This window comes from Branchiostoma belcheri, unplaced genomic scaffold (genome assembly GCF_001625305.1).
Source record: "Branchiostoma belcheri isolate BF01 breed outbred unplaced genomic scaffold, Haploidv18h27 scaffold33, whole genome shotgun sequence".
NCBI classification, from domain to species: domain Eukaryota; kingdom Metazoa; phylum Chordata; class Leptocardii; order Amphioxiformes; family Branchiostomatidae; genus Branchiostoma; species Branchiostoma belcheri.
The window spans coordinates 2,721,783-2,741,895 of NW_017803943.1; the positions used below are offsets into that span (position 1 = coordinate 2,721,783).

At 41.1% G+C, this 20,113-nt stretch overlaps 2 protein-coding genes across 3 annotated transcripts; one reads left to right on the top strand and one right to left on the bottom strand.

The window, feature by feature from the left end:
• Positions 1-775: 775 nt before the first annotated feature.
• LOC109475271 (diphthine methyl ester synthase-like) lies at positions 776-3,477 on the bottom strand. The gene is made up of 8 exons (XM_019775873.1): positions 3,284-3,477; positions 2,857-2,917; positions 2,581-2,644; positions 2,257-2,365; positions 1,845-1,965; positions 1,637-1,676; positions 1,384-1,490; positions 776-1,011 (listed from the first exon to the last, which is right to left on the bottom strand). Exons 1-8 carry the CDS (start codon positions 3,416-3,418, stop codon positions 791-793), a joined length of 858 nt encoding a protein of 285 aa, XP_019631432.1. The 5' UTR covers positions 3,419-3,477; the 3' UTR covers positions 776-790.
• A 243-nt stretch (positions 3,478-3,720) lies between these two features.
• LOC109475306 (uncharacterized oxidoreductase ZK1290.5-like) lies at positions 3,721-15,808 on the top strand. 2 transcript variants are annotated; one of them, XM_019775921.1, is made up of 7 exons: positions 3,721-3,798; positions 4,322-4,570; positions 5,112-5,216; positions 5,470-5,561; positions 6,427-6,609; positions 12,374-12,433; positions 15,260-15,808. In XM_019775921.1, exons 1-7 carry the CDS (start codon positions 3,729-3,731, stop codon positions 15,371-15,373), a joined length of 873 nt encoding a protein of 290 aa, XP_019631480.1. In that variant the 5' UTR covers positions 3,721-3,728; the 3' UTR covers positions 15,374-15,808. The 2 variants fall into 2 exon arrangements, with proteins under 2 accessions (XP_019631480.1, XP_019631481.1); XM_019775922.1 differs by lacking the exon at positions 15,260-15,808 and adding an exon at positions 13,899-14,383 and having other exon boundaries at positions 12,374-12,436.
• The last annotated feature ends 4,305 nt before the right edge of the window (positions 15,809-20,113 follow it).

Here is a 20,113-nt window from a genome sequence, read left to right on the forward strand (position 1 = left end):
ATAGAGCATTCCTAGTTCTGTTTGCTCCTCAGCGATACAATGATGCATTCTGGTGATCCTGCTTTCATTTTATGCAACTAGAAGCAGAAAAACATGTATCATTGAGCTATGGTTACTGTGTAATCTGCAAGACTTGCCAGCGGTCAGTATAACTTGACCACGGAGTTATATCTTTGTACTACGTAAAATTAATTAGCCAACTGTGCATGTGAACTATATGTCTGGCCATTGCAGAAATGATATTTTGACTCCCGTGTGTGTGTGTGTGTGTGTGAAGACTTCCTGTTTTCCACATACACTGCATTAAACATGGCCATGTTTTCTTTCTTCCAACCCTTCTTTTAACATGTAAACATTAGCGTTTAGAAGTGTTCATGCACAACTTGGAAGGACACAATGAAATAAAGGGTATGTCATTTTGTACTGCTGTTTTGTTTCGTGTTTTACTGTCAAAGAGAATAAGGCAATTCATAGGCCAAATCAACATAATGTTTTTAACATAATGTAAGGTACAGACTTACCCCTCAGACTGTTTTCATGTTTATCTTACAGATTAGCAATAATAAGCAAGTGAAAGATCCTAAATGTGTATGTACAGCATTGTGGGTACTATGCCTGTCAAATGCATCTGGATACGTAATACCGATAACTTGGATAAGAATGGTCTACACAAGAACTTACAAGTTGGGCCTTTATCTTTGACCTTGTGCCTGCACAGTTTGGAATCCTGAACCCATGTACATCTCACAAGAAATCGCTTTACACACAATGCATACAAATACAAGACAGTTTATTCCTCCACACGTACACTTCTGTCAAAGTTCTCCCTGTCTATGGCGAAGTGCCTGAGCATGTCTATCTCCAGCGGATGCATGTGTCCAGGGATGACCAGAGAGTGGAGCGGTCCGCCCATGTCCAGCTCAGTCAGCTGTGTCAGCGTGCCGGCTACGATCTGTTGTGTGTCCGTCCCAACTCTTGCCAAACCAACACAGACGGTGTCTTCCTCAATGGCTAGAGAACAGGATTAGAAATAGATTCAGTTTACAGAGGATATAGGCTAAATACTAGACATTCAGTCAACAACATTTACAAATGTAGTACCTGGTAGTAACTTTTACAGTCTGAAGCAACAACTCAGGCACTTGGAAAAAATGGTTACAGTGATCACAGTGGACAGGCAGTCACTAGCTCAGGTTTGACTATAATGCTGCTACTGGTATGTAGACTTGAATCAACATTTAAGAAATGAGCTTTCTCAGGGTCATCCTAAGCACTCAGTCATGTACTGTCATATACATACATGTAGGTCATACCTTTCACCTTCAACATCAGATCTATTTCTTAGTGTTCCCTTGCAGAACAAGAAGTAAAAATGGAGCTCACCAAGTTTTTCTGCTCCTTGCTCTCTTTTCTTCTGCACAATTTCCAGGAACTGTTGGGCTGCTTGCTTCACCATCATGTAACGCGGGGGCTCGTAGATTTTCCTTCCCCTAGGAAACAAGATTATCGATGCAAGTGACCGGGGTTTTTGTAGCAATTAGAGTGATATAGCAGGGTCTGTCCCTAGGCATTGTCAAAAGTGTCAAGGCGCTTATACATGACAAACAGTCAAAGTACAGGAAAATCTAGTACTTACTTCATCAGATTTTCTATAGACTGCTCTTTCACTTTGATATCTGAAAAATAGAGGAAAAAATCTGACATCAGACAAAGATACTATCTAAAATGTAATGGTTCGTCTTTGAAATCATTTGTAGTGTAGTTTGTAATTGATACCTAATGCTGGTGTACTTCAAACTGGCAAAGAAACAGTGTACTTCAGCAAAACCAAAGGTTCCTATTACCTAACAAACAAAGTGTGTGCCATCCCTTCTCCCTGTTGGCTGCTATCTTGTCATAGTAGCTGTCAGGTTTCCAGTCGTCTGTCCAGAACACCACAGACACAGTCTCACCAAAGTTATACAACTGTGGGAGGAAGAAGATCATATCTTAACAATATCTTAGCATGTTAAAGATTCAAATCCAACTTGGGTGGGGAAATGGTAACAGACTGGCCAATTTGATACTGTCTTACCCCCACCAAAAGCTCTGCTTGGAGATTAAAAGATTCCCCTGCTCTTGCCAGGCATCAAAAAGAGTGGGGTTCCTTCCTGATGTGAGTGGATCAAACCTTACAGTGTGGTCTTACACAGCTTGCACTTACTGTACAAACCTTGTGTGTTACACCTAAACACAGTTAAGTTACAATGGCCACACCTGGAGTCCACAGCAGCCAACAGCATTCATGATGGAGGCATTGTGGATGACCTTATATGGAATGTCCAGTTCTATTGCACGCAGCACGAGGTCACTGTGGGTCGTGGCACTACACAGAAAGGGGGGAAATAAGATTGTGATATACAACTGAATTACATTGATTTTACAACCTCTACATTTAAGTTTTGTTGCAAGAAATGTATAATGAACAATGCTACCACATCAATGTACTAGTATGATAAATTTTGTAAATGCTGCTTCCTATACATTGAAGTAGGAGTTGGCAAAACGACCTGTAACAGATAAGTGAAAGTCTATCCTTACCCAAAGGGGTCTCCAACCACTAGGAAGGCGATATCTTCCTCCTTGGCATCTTTAAAAATTGCATCTGTACAAAAAAACGTTCAAAGGTTTTGTTTGCATATGTTATCAAAAATCCAAGTGACTTATGAAAGAAAGCAGATACTAGTAGTCCAAGGGATTTGTGACCCTCCTTATAAACTTAATAGTCAGTCATAATATAAAGGACACAAATGTATATGTATTATATAATGACCATTGCTTTTTGTTGAAAATTTGTCAAACAGACAGGAACTTTACCTGATTCTTGTTCCACCATGTCTCTGTCAGCAAGAATAACTTCTCTGCCGTAAAATTCCTCCTAAGGAAATTAACATTTCACTGTTAGCCATTCACAGGAGGAAAAACGTAAGATTGTGAAATGATAGGGAAAACTGCTCATTTCTTGGCACCAACAGTTCAAGAAAGTCCTTGTCTTCATTCTTGAATACAGTTCAAAATTCATCGTTTGCGATTACGATGTAACGTTATAACTAGCCTAGTATGTTGAATTTGTGCCTCCTGTGGAAGCATTTAGAGCACAGGAATTTTAGGTCTGTTTTATTTTTCCCACCAGCTTCATTGGTTTCCTTCAAAAATCTGAGAACCAACAAATCAAATTGGTATGGCCTTCAAATAGGAAATAGGAAGTCTGCTGGAAGCGCCCCCCTCCCCCACCAGCACTCACCAAAGCGTCCTTCCCACACGTGAGAATGGACGTGTAAGCCTCTAGAAACACTCGCTTCGACCTTCTCACAACCTCCAGACCCTTCACAGTGATGTCCTTCGCATCGCCAAGCCCGAGACCCACAAGATACAACATTTTTCGGCAAAAATGTGTTTCCGGATTCTGTTCACATGTGTCAGACGACAAAATTACGGGTCAAAGGTGAATAGCTAGCGACAGCAGTACATTTTTTGTGCCACAATAATTTGTATAAAATTTATACATTTTGCGCTTTTTTGGGATTATGTTTTATTAAATTATTAGAATTATTAAATCATCTTAATTATTATCTTACGTTTTGGGGCAGTATTATAAATAAAAGAGAATTTTGGTTGCAATTATCGAGAAAAATAAATCAGGCAATGGTATGTCTGCAGTGGCCAGCTTATTCCTATCTCAAGGAAAAATGGCTGCCAAAGTTTCGACTGAATGTGTTGTCCTGTCAAACGGAGTTAAAATGCCGATTCTCGGACTCGGTAAGTGTGTTTTGAAGGTCTTTTCGGATAACATATGTGTAGAGGGCTTACCACAGTGCTTTAACAGTGCACAGTAGGTTTGGGTAAGGTAGAAAACTGCTAAGGAAGGCAGGCTATTATGACAACTAGTAGTACCACTATTTCCGGTCCCCTGGGGAGAACCCAATGCAAATACTAGAAATACAAAAGGTTTAGTAATAGCAGGGAGGTTCCAAAACCTCCTTGGTAATAGTAGATAGAAAACTCACTCTGAACTTGAAGCAGGATTTAATTGTAATTTTCCACATCGAAAAACTAGTAAAGTGCACTGTCAAAAAGTTTCATTTTCAGAAAATGATTTTGCATGCCTATGATTTACTTTATAAATCATATTGGAGCATGGAGGTAGAAGAGAGCTCTTTTTTCTACCTCCATGATTGGAGCAAGGAGGGTATAGGAGGGCTACCATCATGATTGGAGCATTTACATTCCTTCAAATACTTGAATTCTGAAAATGAAAGCCAGAGAAATCTTTCCCTTGCAGGTACATCCCACCACGGAGGGTTTTCACAGTCGGCTGTCGTCTACGCGCTCAGGGATTGCGGGATCCGTCTCATTGACACAGCAAAGCGGTATGGCTGTGAGGAACAGCTCGGAACAGCCATCAGACAGAGCGGGGTCCCCAGGGAACAGATCTTTGTCACCACCAAACTGTGGCCGCTGGACTACGGGTATGAGTCCACGAAAACTGCATTCAAGGAGTCTTGTAAGAGGCTCGGTGTGGATTATGTTGGTAAGAAGGCTTTTCTTTTGCCGAGTTTCAACTTTCAACCCTTTTAATCTGTATCTGTATCTGTATAGCCTGTATAACCGCCTTTCAGCGTAACACAGTGCAGCTTCGACCAGCTTAATGTCTGCTGAGATACATGCATGTATCTGCATCTGCACCCTTCAACGTAACACGCCAGCTTTGCAAGCATGCGGCATTGCAGCAGTTTGCAATCATTGCAGCAGCTTTGCAATCATTGCAGCAGCTTTGCAATCATTGCAGCAGCAGTTTGCAATCATTGCAGCAGCTTTTCAATCATTGCAGCAGCATAACTTGCAATCATTGCAGCAGCTTTGCAATCATTGCAGCAGCATTTCAATCAGAATAGCATTGGGCCCAGAATACTCCCTTGCGGCACCCCCATATGCATGTGACACAGGTTAGCATAGAACATTTATTGTGTATATTTATCCATTGATGTAATGATTTTGAATCCAGTTCTTCAACAATGGTAGAATGAGACATCTAATACAAAAATCAAATCCAATTTTCTTGACATTCATAGACCTTTATTTGATACACTGGCCTGACTGCCCTCGAGGAAAGGGACAAGACAACAGGACCATCCGCGCTGAGACATGGAGGGCACTGGAGGACTTGCACAGTAAAGGTAGGACACTGCAGTTCAGTTAGATGTTGAAAGGGGACGTTGCTGTACAGCTATACATGTACACTACCACCCTACAATGGTATAAAGGCATAAAACAATGTTGAACATAATGTAGCTACACATGTATATATATGTGGAATAATGGTTGGATCTTTAATATTGCTAAAATGCCTACAATTTTCTTTACTCACACTGGCAGAAATTTGTGCTTTGTATTGAGTTTTTCATTCTTTGTTGTTCTGTTTACTCACAGGTTTGTGCAGAGCTATAGGAGTCAGTAACTTCCTCATCCCTCACTTGGAGCAGCTCATACAAGACTGTACAGTAGTGCCTCATGTCAATCAGGTAGGGCAAACTGGGTCTGGATAGATGTTTTCAATCATCATACAGAATTCTAGAAATACCGTTCCACACTAAGTCATTCCTTGTCATACTAGAAACATCTAACATTTGTAAGTCTACACATGTAGCTTGTCAATAAAAGATGATAGTGGTCAACAAATTGGACAACTGGAAGTCTGGCACCATATTTAATGTTCTAACATTGTGTTCCCCTTGCAGGCATTTTATAACATAAAATCATTTATATTCGGATTCCACTTCACCCCTAATAGTGTGAATCGGTACTGGATCTTGGGAAAATCCCAGTTCACCCCTGCATCATCTAGTTCCATTATACTCCCTGCGAAGCCCATTAGAACCCAGTTCAGAATGAATGACTCCTTTCCACTTTGCTGGAGATTATTTTCCATTCATCCCTTGTTCATGTTGCCCCCTGAGCTCTCAGCTTGGACTGGAGCCAACTTGTACTAGTACCAAATGAATCATTATCAGTTACAGTAGGGGAGAATAATATTTAGGCCACGGCAAGTAAATTGTATGGATGACATCTACATGTGCATTGATTTTTTTTTCACTTGGCGATTTGACACCACAAATACTAGTAGATATTAATTTGTTTATTTGTTTTAATGGAAATGTTGTCAAACTCCAACACTCGAACATTACTAGTATCATATAATATGGAATCATTGGAATGCATGTACACACCCTAAGGCTTATACCTACATAACATTACGTACTTTGTACAATGTAAGTGATGAACGTAAAGTTTATACCAAATCACTTTGTACTAAAGCCTCTATTTCTCTTGTACACTGTCCAATGCAGAACTTATTGTGATATTTTCCATTCTTCTGTGATGTTACAGGTAGAATATCATCCTTACCAAAACCCCAAAGACTTGATCAAGTTTTGCCAGGCACACAACATCACAGTGGAGGGCTACTGTCCTCTAGCCAAGGGCAGTGCACTCAAGGAGCCAGCCATCACTGCGATAGCCACTAGATATCAGAAGACACCAGCACAGATCCTCATACGCTGGAGTATTCAGGTTAGTCTATACAAGAAAAGATACAGGAGTACCACACTTACATGTACCATGGGAATACAACTATTATGGCAAGGGGTACATTTTTGCCCTCTTCATCTGTTTCACAAATCAAACATCACTGCAGTAGCTTCAAAATACCAGAAGACACCAGCACAGATCCTCATACGCTGGAGTATTCAGGTTAGTCTATACAAGAAAAGATACAGGAGTACCAAACTTACCACGGGAATACTACTATTATGGCAAGGGGTACATTTTTGCCCTCTTCATCTGTTTCACAAATCAAACATCACTGCAGTAGCTTCAAAATACCAGAAGACACCAGCACAGATCCTCATACATGTATGTTGGAGTATTCAGGTGAAGTATTAATTACTAAGTAAAATAAAAGTTACAGGTGTAACAGGCAGGGATATACCCCTAGCTGAAACTTACCCCGAGTACATTCTTGCCAGGGGCAAATTCTGGCCTGTTACACATGTAGCATCAAACAAAGATTTACATTTGTACTACTTTGTGCCTTGTCTTGTTTGACACAGTTATCACTTTAGGAGATGTATATTAATAGAAATTTTCTACAAGATGGTATAATTTAGAAAACAGTGAAGAAATATTCAGTTACAATGTTGTTTCAAAAATAAAAAATAGAGCATTTTCAAGACCTTGAATTATCAGAAAATGTTGGCACTGGTTGTTGAATAAAAAAATCTTCTTGTACTGAGTAGGATCCTGTGTCCAAAGTTCCCAAAAGTTCTACCTTTTCCCCAACTCCTATTCATCCTGTTCCCTCCCTGTAACATTACTGAAACAGCCAAGAGAAAAAACATAGCCACAAGATTTACAATGTTCCAGACTCACCTCTTAACAACCCACACCTGACATGAGCCCCTCTCACTTACACACTGACTAAGATGGACTACTGTAATCATACCTTACCTATTACAGAAGGAGACATTTGACCTGCTTTCTCTCTACAGTAATGTGGATATATCTCAGGTCTTACTAGAGGCTCTGCATGCCTCTTTTCATGATGCATAGCGAGCCGTGTTAATGCACCGTTAATTGTAGCTGGCTATACTTCAATGTTAAGCATTGTCAAGAAATGATCCATGAAATGTAATTGGCCACTTAAATCCTGCGTAGTGCGTTACTTGTTATCCTGAATTCATTGTCAAGCATTATTGAAAAGTCTTCGTACAGTGTAGTCAAACATATGCCAGATTGCCCCCAAAAATTGCAATGGAGTGTCCGGTATCCGGTGTCCACAGACTGCATGTAGTTTGACAGATACTCCATGAATGCGAAAGAACAACCCAAAAACAACTTACATGTACTGTAATTATCATTTAGTTGCTAGTCTTCCTAAATTTCAGTGTTACCAGCCACCCTCCTAAATTCAGCGTAAAGCGTTGCCGGTATCCCCCTATGCTGACCCTCTTACTAAGTGGATATACATTGTCGGCCCACCTGGGAACCATTATAGACTCACTGTATTGGACCTCTGAAAAACTGGAACTCATTTCAGTGCAAGCTTAAAGCCAACTTTGTGAAACTAAAGACCCATTACTAGGCTTGGCTACCCAGTGTGGTTGGGAGTATAGGAATACCATCAATTTTACATGGACCCAGTTTGTTTCAGCGATATGTTAGCATTAAGGTTTATAGATTCGTGTAATGACCCTTGGCTAACTCTGAAGGATTTATGATCTATAGTTTCGAGTTCCATGGATTGACGCATAATCTTCTTTTTGAGTTTGAAAATCGGCTTACGTTGATGACACTTGGATTTGTAGAGAGCCACTATTATTGTTATATAAGTTTTTTACAGATATACCTGTGCAATGGGCATATTTTGGAGATCTACAGAGTTACAGTTGCTTATGACAAATGGACGTTATGCTTGTAACTTGAACTTGGTATAACAAAATAAGGATATACTTGAGTTTTATTCTATTCAGGTGTTCCAGTATTTTGAACCTGTCCCTACATATCATGCCAGTACCACCGGTATGCAGTACTTTTGAGTACATGTATGTTGCCCACTCGTTTGATCTTTTCCAATGTCCCAAGACAGTAGTATCCACAGCCCACTGAAAGCATTGTAAATCAGGTACAGATGCACTTTACACAAGTTAGATGCTTGGAGAATGTGTTTCAACACCCTCTGCCAAGAGTTTTTTTTTTTTTCAAACTTCAAAGTTCACAGGTACTCTGGGGTATCAATGTGGAAGCCAGATTTTATGACTGTGTGGTGCTTTTGTGCATAAAACATATCAGGGAAATACCACCATGGTGTAAAACACTACTCTACTCTTATACAAGCTGCATAACACAAGCACATTGTCAGAATGTACTGCACCTGTGCAAATCCTGTAATGTATTGTCCATAAGTGTGATGGGTTCTTAAGCACAAGATGTGGCACCCCTAGCCAAAACCTAGGTGCTTATTTTCACAAGGATGCAACATTGGGAAACACTAGGGATTCAAACCTAGATCCTAACCACAAGGTCCTCTTTATGTTAAATCTTAACTTTGCTGACAGGTAACTAGTTACAGTACAGCTACTTCTTGTAACCCACAGATGAACTAAGTCAATGTGGAGTACTTCAAGGTACATTATTAATCCCCCACCTCAGTAGAAGTAGGTTAATGTTCCCAGGTTAATGTATAACTTCATCATCATCAGCCCTCAGGAGTTTAGCTGTCATGACCTTTCCCTAGGCCATCCCAATTTCATTTGTTCTTCAATTTTTCAGGAAATCAATGAAGCAGATGGGTGTAAAATAAACAGGCCTAAATATCCTGTGATAGCCCCAACGGCCACTATAGGAGCCACAAGTCAACATGCTAGTACTGGACTGGTTTATGATTCAAACAAAAAATTTTGAACTTTAAATAAAATCACTGCATTGCAGAAAAAATGTAACAACTAGGACAACAAGAAGGACATCCTGTAAGTCTTGTGGTCAAAATATGAGCATTTTGTGGGTTGATTCACAACCAGAATGGTGCATGTACTTATACATGTTTTTTGGGGGGAAAATTTGTAAAAAAAGATATGAAGCGGTTGAATCAGAGAACCAAGAAATTAAATTAGAGTGGCCTTCTACAACATTTCATTTTGAGTTTTATGTACAGCCCTCATCCCCAGTATATACCTCCTCTCCCAGGTATTTCTAGTAGACGATGTAAAGGTTATAGAAAGGTTAGGAACTCTATCATGATTCTATCGTTCAAGTGTAATTTTACTGGTGAGCCAGTGAAAGACAAAGTCAATGTCATGTTGCAATTTTCTGTGGGATATTCCAGTGAAATTTTAAAGTCTGGATGCTATCCTTTCCCCCTCAAAGCTCTCTGTACCTTCCTCCTAAAAAGTCCTAATTATAACTTGCTATGTCTTTTGAATTAAGATCCACAAATCCAACTGTAGCAGTCCAGCATATACCTCACCAGAATATACCCAGGTATACTCTAACCATGAGTATGTTCCTGCCTGTTACACAGGAGTTACATAACAGTTCCAGCCTTGGCTGCCTTAAACACCAAAGCTTTGCAGGTTGGAAGATAACAAGGCCAAATTTGGCTCGCAATCTCGCAAATCATCAAGCACATAAATTGCTTTCAATTCAAATATAAATTGCTTTCCAGCAACAACTCTAACCTTTAACCAAAGTTACACTCTTGATTACCACTTTTAATTGACTCCAGTGTGGAGATCAAGTCTTGTTACATTTGATTTGTTACATTGCAACTCCAATCAATTTGCAACTGGAAAATGCTTAGCAGAAGACTTCAAATTGCTTAGCAGAAGACTTCAAATACATGATTGTGCTCAACTCAAACGCTTGGAAAGTTTGGAAAGTGACAGTTGGAAGTTTGCCAATGTAAGAACCAGAAAATATTCAAAGATTTAAAAGACATTTGCTCTACTACATTGTAGACAGCTTGGAAAGTTGGGGAAGCCGAGAGTTGGAAGTTTGCCCATGTAGGAAATCAGAGATAGATATGAATGGAATTTTTCATCTGGGATTGACCTACATGTGTGTGTGAGGTGCACAGAGGGCGACCCCATCAGGGGCTTGTATCAAGGGTGAAGCAATCTTTACTGAATGAAGCGAGAGCGTGATTGAAAAGTGCTGCTTCGCTGAAGTACGTGACGTCCAAATTACGACTCGGGGCCTCGAGCTGTCATCAGATGAAATGAAAATCACACACAGTAGACGTTACATGTACTCTGGATTGAGCTGGATGTGATAGAGAGAGCATCATTGCCAGAAACATTTTATCATTATATTTTCAGGGTATGGGAAATTGTAGTGTAAAAGATTAGAATTCAGAAAAACATCTGAACCAACCAAACATAACTGTTGCACCAATGACTAGTAAGGAATAGAGAGAGTAGCATTACCAGAACAGTTCTAAAAATTTTGTTTTCAGTGTTCAGAAAAATATAGTGTAAAAGATTAGAATTCAGCAAAAGAACCAAATGAATCAAGCATAAGTGTTGCACCAATGTGTTCCCTGATGTAACAATTTGATAAGTGGAGATTTTGTATTGATCCAGACCTCAACCCAATTCTTAACTGTAAATTTTCACATTTTAGCAGTGTTTTTGAATTCCCAGGGTTTTTTTTTTACTGACTTTTCACCACGAACTCATCACATGCAAACATGTTCTTTCTTCCATTGTATTACAACCCTTATGTCAAGTGCAAACTCAACCACATTGCAAACTCTTGATTTCCGTCGTGGTGCATTATTTGAGTCCCACAAACTTTAAAACAAATTTACAGTACTTGTTATTTTCCAAACCTGCCGCAATCACCATGTTTTCAGCACCAGGAACAGCGACCAGGGAGGAGGAGGAACGATTTTCTGTCTCCTCGCCAAATGGATCCCTGATGTTGTAACTAGTGAAGCGGTAATCACCTTGTTTTCCCATTCAACTCCCATCACCATCCCATTCATTACCAAACACACTGCCGCTGAGGGACTATTACCTAGATTCCCCTGCAACTCTGGATGTTGTTAGAGTGTCACGGATACCGGTGTAGGCACGTCTCCAGCAGAATACTAAGAGGTCTACGCTGGTTTATTGGCACTCTGGCATGGTTCGTGAAGCTGAAAATATTCCATCTTTAGAGTGGAAGCGTTGTGCACTTCATCTTCACATGGGGCATGGATTTTACTCTTGCTGCTCAGAAAGTGCTCGCGTGGATTGAAAATCATGTAAAACATTGGTGCGAGTATTTGGCTCAGAATCAAGAGGTTCTTGGTTTAAATCACTGAGTTCTTGTGCCCCTGGGAAAGGTCCTAGAAGTTAGATCAAAGGTCCCGGAATTTAGGGAAGAAGTTATCTCATTTCCTGTCTTCAATTTGCTGCTGTATGCAAACATGTAGTTAGCTGTTGCCAAGTGTGTTAGCAAGTTTGACATGCCATAGGCATTCTAATCAATGAAAAATTCACAGTACCAGTAATGAATAAAATATGACATTCGCAACAACTTTAGATGTTCTAGTAAAATGTTGAACTTCAGTCCAACACAAAGATTACACAGAGATCAAATTTTTAACGACCACAGTCGCCTTCATCAGGATAATGAATGACCAGTCACTTCAAAACTTAACATAAAAACTTGAGATATTTCACACTGTCAGAGATATGAGATCTTTGATTTCCTATTCCATATGTTGAGCCTATTGTTACAATGTGTCTGTGGGCTGCTTTTTATAAATGGACACAATATTTTGTATGTGTTTCAGAATGGCATAGTCACCATTCCAAAGTCCACTAAAGAGGAGAGAATCAGAGAAAATTGCCAGGTGAGTTAACATTGCAATCTTCTTGCCTTATGTGGATTGAATCCCCAATAGCTGGTGGTATGAAAAGCTGAAAAGCTAACAGTGGAATTTTATGTGCCCTTCTTAGGTAGTGGACTTTCTGAAAAGAGCAATTTGTTTGAAAAAAACTTTTTTCAAAATTCCAAACTTAGCATCTTTCTGGCAACTGTTTCCGTTTCTATTGCAGGTGTTAGACTTTGACTTACTTAGACTTAGGGGCTCCCGCGTCTCGTGACGCATGAGGCAGTCAAAGCAGCCCAGCTTCCTCTGTCAGCAGCCAGCCTCAAGGCTTCCTTCCAGCCCATGCTGACTGCCCGAAGGTCCCTCTCCACTGTCTGTCGCCAGTTCATTCTTGGGCGCCCCCTCCTTCTCCGTCCTTCTGGGAACCACTGCAGGACTTGGTTGGCTAGTCTGACAGGTGGAAGTCTGACAGCGTGTCCTAACCAGCTGAGCCGGCGTTTGCAGATGATGGAGGACACTGGTTGTTGCTTAGTTTGAAGTCTGATGTTATTATTCGAGATAAAGTCATCCCATCTAATGCCCAGGATTTTCCTTAGACACTTGCTGTCAAAGGCATCAAGTCTCCTTTCTTGACTTAGTTTCAGGTGCCAGGTTTCGCAGCCATACAAAAGTGTGGACAGGACGTTGCTGTTGTAAAAGCGCATCTTGGTCTTGATGGACAGTTTCTTGTTTCTCCAGAGTTTGCCCAGCTGGTTAAATGCTGCTGAAGCCTTACCAACTCTGCAGTCAAGTTCTTTGTCCATGTCACCATTGCTATTGATGGAGCTTCCAAGATAAGTGAAGTTTTGAACTATTTCCACTTCCTTCCCATCAATGAACACAGATGTAGGTGGCGGATGAGATCCTGTCAGCATATTCTTGGTCTTCTTGCCACTGATGGTGAGGCCTATTCCTCCTGCTGTGGAACCAATCTCGCTCACTAGGGCCTGGAGGTCCTTTGTGGATTCTGCTAAGCCGGCAATATCGTCTGCGAAGTCAAGATCAGACAGTCTTTGTCCTTGCAGCCATGGTATTCCTTTATCCTTAGTTGACTGTTGCAGCACCCAATCTATGGCAAGGGCAAACAGAATTGGAGACAGCACACATCCCTGGCGGACCCCAGTCACCACCTCAAACCACCCGCTGAACCCATCATCTGTCCTTACACAGCATTTGGAGTCAGCATATATGTGTTTGATGGCTGAAATGACTTTGTTGGGTAGTCCGTACATTTGCATGATGTTCCATAATGAGGGCCTGTGAATGCTATCAAACGCTTTAGTAAAGTCAATAAAGCTGATAGCCAGTGTGGACTGAAACTCATTGCACTTCTCTATTATGCGTCTCAGGGTGAATATTTGTTCCGCACAAGATCGCTTAGGTCGGAATCCTGCCTGCTGCTCCCTCAGTTCTTCGTCAACTGCATCTCGTATGCGGTTCAGGAGACTTAGACTTTGAGCTGAGTGAAAATGATATGGAATACCTGAATGGCTTACATGCCGACCTGCACATGAGTTGGAACCCTGCTGATATTCCATGATGTTGGGAGTTCATGTCATCTTGATATTGGATAGCTAACAGTCAAGAGATCATGACTGATCATTGTCAAAAGAAGTAATGATACAAATCAGTGAAATCCAATCAGGCATCTACATACAGAGATTATAATGAATTCTCAGAAATACATGATACTACTTAACCTTGAGATTCTCTCAATAGATAGACTTTGTAACTACATGTACAACAAAGCTCACCTTTATTTATTAATGTCACATACAGAAGCGTTACCTAGAGTAACCCAATGTATACAGAGACCACATTTCAAAGTACATGTACATGTACATGTACATAACAGAGACAAGCAAAACATACGAAGACCTCCTAAGCACAGTAAGGAAACTAATTTACCTAAACTGTATCTCTATGTTTGTATTCATCTGCCATTTTTAAATAAATATTGCTGGTTTATACGCATTATATGGTAAGTACTTGTACAAACTCTATCCTGCTACTGTATGTACATGTACATGCACACAGAGCCAATCCAAGACTCAGGTGAAAACAAAAGGTGCTGCGCAGTGAAGTGCTTCCTAGGCCAGGCATAAGGAATATTCCTTAAGCTAACAGAAGACCTTGAACCTCGAGTCGTCAACATCTCTCGAGACAACCACCAGGTTTGCAGTAAGATCAGCTTCATGACTTGAGAGGAGCCCTAATCAGTCCCACTGGGAGGCCCGGATCAGTCCAGTACTCATCACCAGTGCTGGAAGGTCGTGTGTGACTCATTGTCTGATGGTTCTAGTCCCACGGCGTGCTACAAATGACTTAATGATGGTGCTCGGGTCACTCTGTGGATACCTTTGGGGACCACCGGTGGGCTTAGGTCCCGGGCTAACATGGTGTCTTGTTTGGACTAACCACAACAGATTTCAATTTCAAATGCAGTCGCTTGTCAGTTTCTTTGGACAACAATGACTGGTTCTGATTTGTACTGCAGCAAGGTGACACTGATGCAGAATTACAAATGCAGTCCCTAACATACATGTAGAGTGTTGTCACATTGTAATATATATACATGTACATATTATCAAGTACAGTAATGATAAGTTTCAGTTATTTCTTTATCTGAAGAAGGTGACAGACAGTCACCGTAACATCAGATGTAAAAACCCATTGGTTGTGGAATAAAGAACCTTCTTACACATTCTCTTTCTAACCTGATGAAATTATTCACAAGTGCTTGCAGTGTATACAAAGGTGCTTTGGTTTGGCAAATAACACCAAAGTTTCCCCCTAATTCCCCCACAGGTTTTTGACTTCAGTCTATCAAGAGAAGACATGGATCACCTGCACAGTCTGCATGATGGCAGGAAGATGTGTGAGCTCAGCTCTATAGCCAGCCTGGTCATGAAGACTGGATGACTAGACGGGTGAACAGTCCTGGAGAAACTACAGAGGAGAAAGAATTACGAAGATGCAGTCTCAACCAGACTCCTTAACTTGCTGGAAGAGTAGTCTCGAAATTAGCCAACTTGGGTGAATACTTTTCCATTTCTTAGAGGTTCGTGACGTCAAATGGCTGAGTGATTAAGCAAGTGGAGAGGAGACTCAAGAGATCTTGACAAGTACAAGATGAATGTGTTGGGAAAGACCAATACTTATGCCCTAGACACAGTGGATCAACAACCCACTGCACCTACACTTCTGTGCCAAAATTGACCAGTGTCAACTGTCAAACTATCTATATATCTTGTTGCATTTTTATTCAATATTAATGAAAGTGTCTGTGATGGTTACACATGTATTACACTTTTATTTGGACAAGAATAATTTTTTGCTTCAGACTTTGTAGGCGAAGAAGATATTGTTTGATGACTTCTGTTTTAGTTGTAACAGTAACTTTTTTAAGATATTGTGCTATTTCAAGCGTAGAGTTAGAAATTTTTTACAGAATACCCAAAACCATTCCACATGATATGTGACATTTGTTGCATGAAGTCACTCTTTAACTGTGAATATGGCATTAAGTCCATAGACATGTCTGTTTTACACAGTTTTATAAAACATTATTTTTATACATGATGCAGTGTCAGGAGACAGATACATATGATTCCATTATCAAAATATCTAAGCTTATGTATATCTATTCCAGTGACCTGGAGTCACCTAAATTAGCCATAAACCTTTAACTTTTGACAATCATGTACTGTATATACTTGAAACTTCTTCCTTACTTATCAAAGCTTACACCTTTACTCAATTGCTTCTAAGTTACTTTGTAGCTGTTTAAGAAGTGATTTTGCATTTTACAATTTTTGAATTGTACTACAATATCATCCCAAATCATGATTTTTTTTCAAATCATGAATCTCTTTTACATAAACTTTATTACCTTTTGATGTTGTATTTACAATATCCTATGTATTTATTATTACTTATGAAGTCACTGTTAGCTTGCATAGTGCACTATTAAGTTATATTTATGTCACAGTAGAGGTATATTTTCGTAGTTTAGCCATGTTAGATAGTATATAGATATTACAATATGTATTAGATCTCATTGTAATAAAAGTATTTTTACTTTTCAGATTTCAGATTGACTGCAGGGGAACTTTGCATGACATCCTAGTAGGAGGAGTGTTTTCTTGCAGTATTTATGTTCATCCATTGCACACTTAAAATCAAAGTACAACACCATTACACATTGTTATCACACTAGCGTCTTTTGATGTTGTACGGAAAACCGTTTAACTCTGTGATCATTGTGTTGCAGTTGAAGCTTCCATCTTTCATCAAAGCAACGTCTGTCACTGCCAACTCCCATGGATCATTAGACATTGCTCGGTTGAGAGAAAAAAATTGCAACTTAGAATACTTGCACTCTTTTATCTTTTACCTTGAAGCCATTCAAACTAAAAGGCGCCTTTGTTCCTCAAAAGTCTAAAAGCAATTAGTTTTCACGCAGACTCAATGGACTATACCAGAACCTCAGCTCAGTAGCTAGATTCTAAATTCGGCACTAAAGATGTCCTTGTCTCGGTCAGACTGCTTGCAGCTTTGATACTCATTACAACCTGTGCGATAGGAATTTGCTGGGCATTTAGGAAGCCCTAAGGAGTCTGGTCTAGACTATGAAATATGTTCTGAGGTATGCTGTCCAGACAGAAAAATGTGTACGACATACTGGACACGCAGAGAGGATTGGTGACTTTCTGTGTCTAGATGAATTTGAAGATAATGTTTAATTTAGTAATATCCCATTGTCAACTTTCCAAGTTCAAACTCATACGTGTAAACTAAACTTAGATAACATGGGAAAAACTAAGCCACCACTCTTTGAAGTGGTAGTTCTTTTAAAAGTTCTGAATGAATCTTAACCCTTAAGGGCATTTTCTGCTAGACTAAGTTAAGGTTTAGGAAGAGGAAAAATTAACAGGCGACTGGAGCAATCAAGCCTAAAGCTATAACCCACGACTTTCGCGTGTTAAGCGCTTTGGCAAGATAAAAATAGTCCGCAGCTTAAGATAAGAACCCTCCAGAGAAATTTGAACACGACTCCATCAGTGAGCGGAGTTTCTAACAGCAACTTCCGACTCCCCACAGGTTCACATGCAGCTAAATATAGTCCCCAAGTTGTCAGCCGCTGATTCGGCTGGACCACACGCGCGCTTTCTGCCGACTGACAGCGTAACAACCTCGAGCCTAACAGGCTTCTTGTATCAAGGTGATGAAAGCTCCTTGGTTGTATTCAGAACCGTGCTTTATCCAGAACCATGCTCAGACGCGGTTCTGGATAGTCCACGACCCCACGCGCATCCAGAACCAGACGATCTTGGATACGCAGAGGCTATCCAGAATCGTGCCTGATTCTAATTCTAACCATTAGGCATAGAACTAGATTGGTACGGTTCTGGATACAATAGGGATATCACATCCCGATGAAATCGGGACATTCCTCTAGAAAAAAAACCCGGACATTCCTCGACATTCCTCTTGATTGGACAGGATGTAATGGCAAAGGAAACTCCAGTCCACTTAAGCCTAACCCAGTCTGACCTAGCCTGGCCTGGGTGCCACCAACTGACCTGCGTCAAAAGCACGCTTTCACAAAATAAGCGTGTTCTAGAGCATCGGCCCTTCGACTAGTTGGTGTGTTGGGTTCTCAAGCTGGCGGCCTGGGTACGATTCCCGGGATCCGGAGCCAAGAGTTTTCGTGTTCTACTCGCCTCTAGTTGTTTCAACCGGCATACAAATAGGAGATGGCACCCAGGCTAACTCCGTATCCAGTCGGCCTAGTCTGCTGCTAATGCACTCTTGATCTTACTTCAACCCAGCGGCGAGCAATTGATTTCCCTGACCTGTGCGAGATTTCCGCTTACAGCGCGGGACTGCAGGGGTCGGATTGAATACTGGAGATGCATCACTTCTAAGGAAATAAGAATCGTTTTGATGTTTTCAAACAGAGGAGGTCCTCTTGTAGCTCGCCTTGCTGCACAACCGCATTTTGATTGTGTCAGTCCGGAAGAGTGGCTAAAGTGAAGTCAAATCAGACCATGGATATGCTGTGAAGTACGTGTGAACCTCTCTCTTAATAGCCACACTTCACACGCGATGTCCTTATAGTAGGGTGAAGCATGAAACATACATACACGATGTTTCAAAACTTTTTAGTACCGGCCAAAGTTTACATTTTAACTTTAACTGGTGCAATGTCCAAGTGGGCAGAGTGCTTGCCTTGCATTCGGGAGGTCGTGAGTTCGATCCCCGGCCGAGTCGTACCAGAGACTTAAGAATGGTACATACTACTTTCTCTGCTTAGCACTCAGCATTTTAAAAGAGTATGGGAGTTAAACACACAACACTAACAGTGTACTAACCCCCTGCTGTAGCGATTGCACAAGTGTGTGGCCCAAGGGCTACAGAGACGGAGATAGGCGCCGCCATATGCGACCATGATAATGGTTGCGGGGAGGACTTTAACTTTAAAGTTTACAGTGTACATATGAGTTCATGAACGTTTGCAGTACGTTGAAACTTGTCTATATGTAATGACCGCCGCTCAAGGGGCGACAACGTTATAGTAGACAGGTGGCCACTATAGATATGCTTGGGTCAGCGGTAAGAATGATAAAAACGGTCACAATGGTCCCTATGCAGAGAGGTTCGCCTATACACATACACTGTTTGCCTTAGTTTATTGCCTTGCTTCAAAGGAACTCATTCTTCATACGAATCAGTTTGGGAAAAAGTTTCATCGAAGTCTTGCCGAAGCAAATGCAACCACGGTGTTCAGAGAAACAGTTGGACCTGTGAAGTATGGGTCAATGACCTGTAATCACAAGCCCACATTATGCCGACCATAATATTAACCTCATCGATGTCGTCTAATGTCCAAGCAGATTTAATGTCTGACTCAGTGTTTTACGAGTCTTCTTGTATCGTATGACATTGAAGAAAATGCAGGTCTGCAATGTTGATATGTTAATGATATTGATATTATTGAATTGCTAGGAGATTATCGTTGTCCCTTCAGTACTATGAGAATGTCTTAATTCAATGATAAGCTGAAGGAGCTAACTTAGTTGTCACATGCCAATCAAACTCGTAATTCTTTCTCCCTGTAAATCAAGACGACCAGGCCGTGTACACTGTCCTCGTGTGCACTCCACCAGCCAGTCTGATGTCACGTACTGTGCGATGGTCCGATCTGCCTGTCCATCAGGACCACAAGGTGTTTCCGTGCCCCGCCAAACCCCAATCCCTTCCGCTTACACAGTCCCGCTGTGCCGCTTCCCTGTCTGATCCGGTCTTCCCGTGCAGATCCACATCCCCTCTGGCAAACGTCCACAGAGATGTGGTGTTGGGATAGCCTCTACCAGGCTTCGGGAGCGGTTGGAAAAGGCAGAAATAGAGCTGGTCCGCCGAGGAGTACATTTGCCGCTTCCCTGTCTGATCCGGTCTTCCCGTGCTGATCCACATCCACTCTGGCAAACATCCACGGAGATGTGGTGTTGGGATAGCCTCTACCAGGCTTCGGGAACGGTTGGGAAGGGTAGAAATTGGCCATATAGACAGATAACATACCAGGGGAGTTGGTCCGCTGAGGAGTACATTTGCCGCTTCAGAAGCCTGGTATAGGCTATAGTAAGACGGCAATTAAAT

Bases quoted from the DNA above. Each gene is read 5' to 3' on its own strand.
- LOC109475271 (XM_019775873.1), bottom strand. From the start codon at position 3,418: ATGTTGTATCTTGTGGGTCTCGGGCTTGGCGATGCGAAGGACATCACT. The intron at 2,918-3,283 runs GTGAGTGCTGGT...TAATTTCCTTAG, and splicing joins CGTGTGGGAAGGACGCTTTG to GAGGAATTTTACGGCAGAGA. The intron at 1,966-2,256 runs GTGTGGCCATTG...TTCCTCCCACAG, and splicing joins TTGGCTGCTGTGGACTCCAG to TTGTATAACTTTGGTGAGAC.
- LOC109475306 (XM_019775921.1), top strand. From the start codon at position 3,729: ATGGCTGCCAAAGTTTCGACTGAATGTGTTGTCCTGTCAAACGGAGTT. The intron at 5,562-6,426 runs GTAGGGCAAACT...GTGATGTTACAG, and splicing joins TAGTGCCTCATGTCAATCAG to GTAGAATATCATCCTTACCA. The intron at 6,610-12,373 runs GTTAGTCTATAC...TATGTGTTTCAG, and splicing joins TCATACGCTGGAGTATTCAG to AATGGCATAGTCACCATTCC.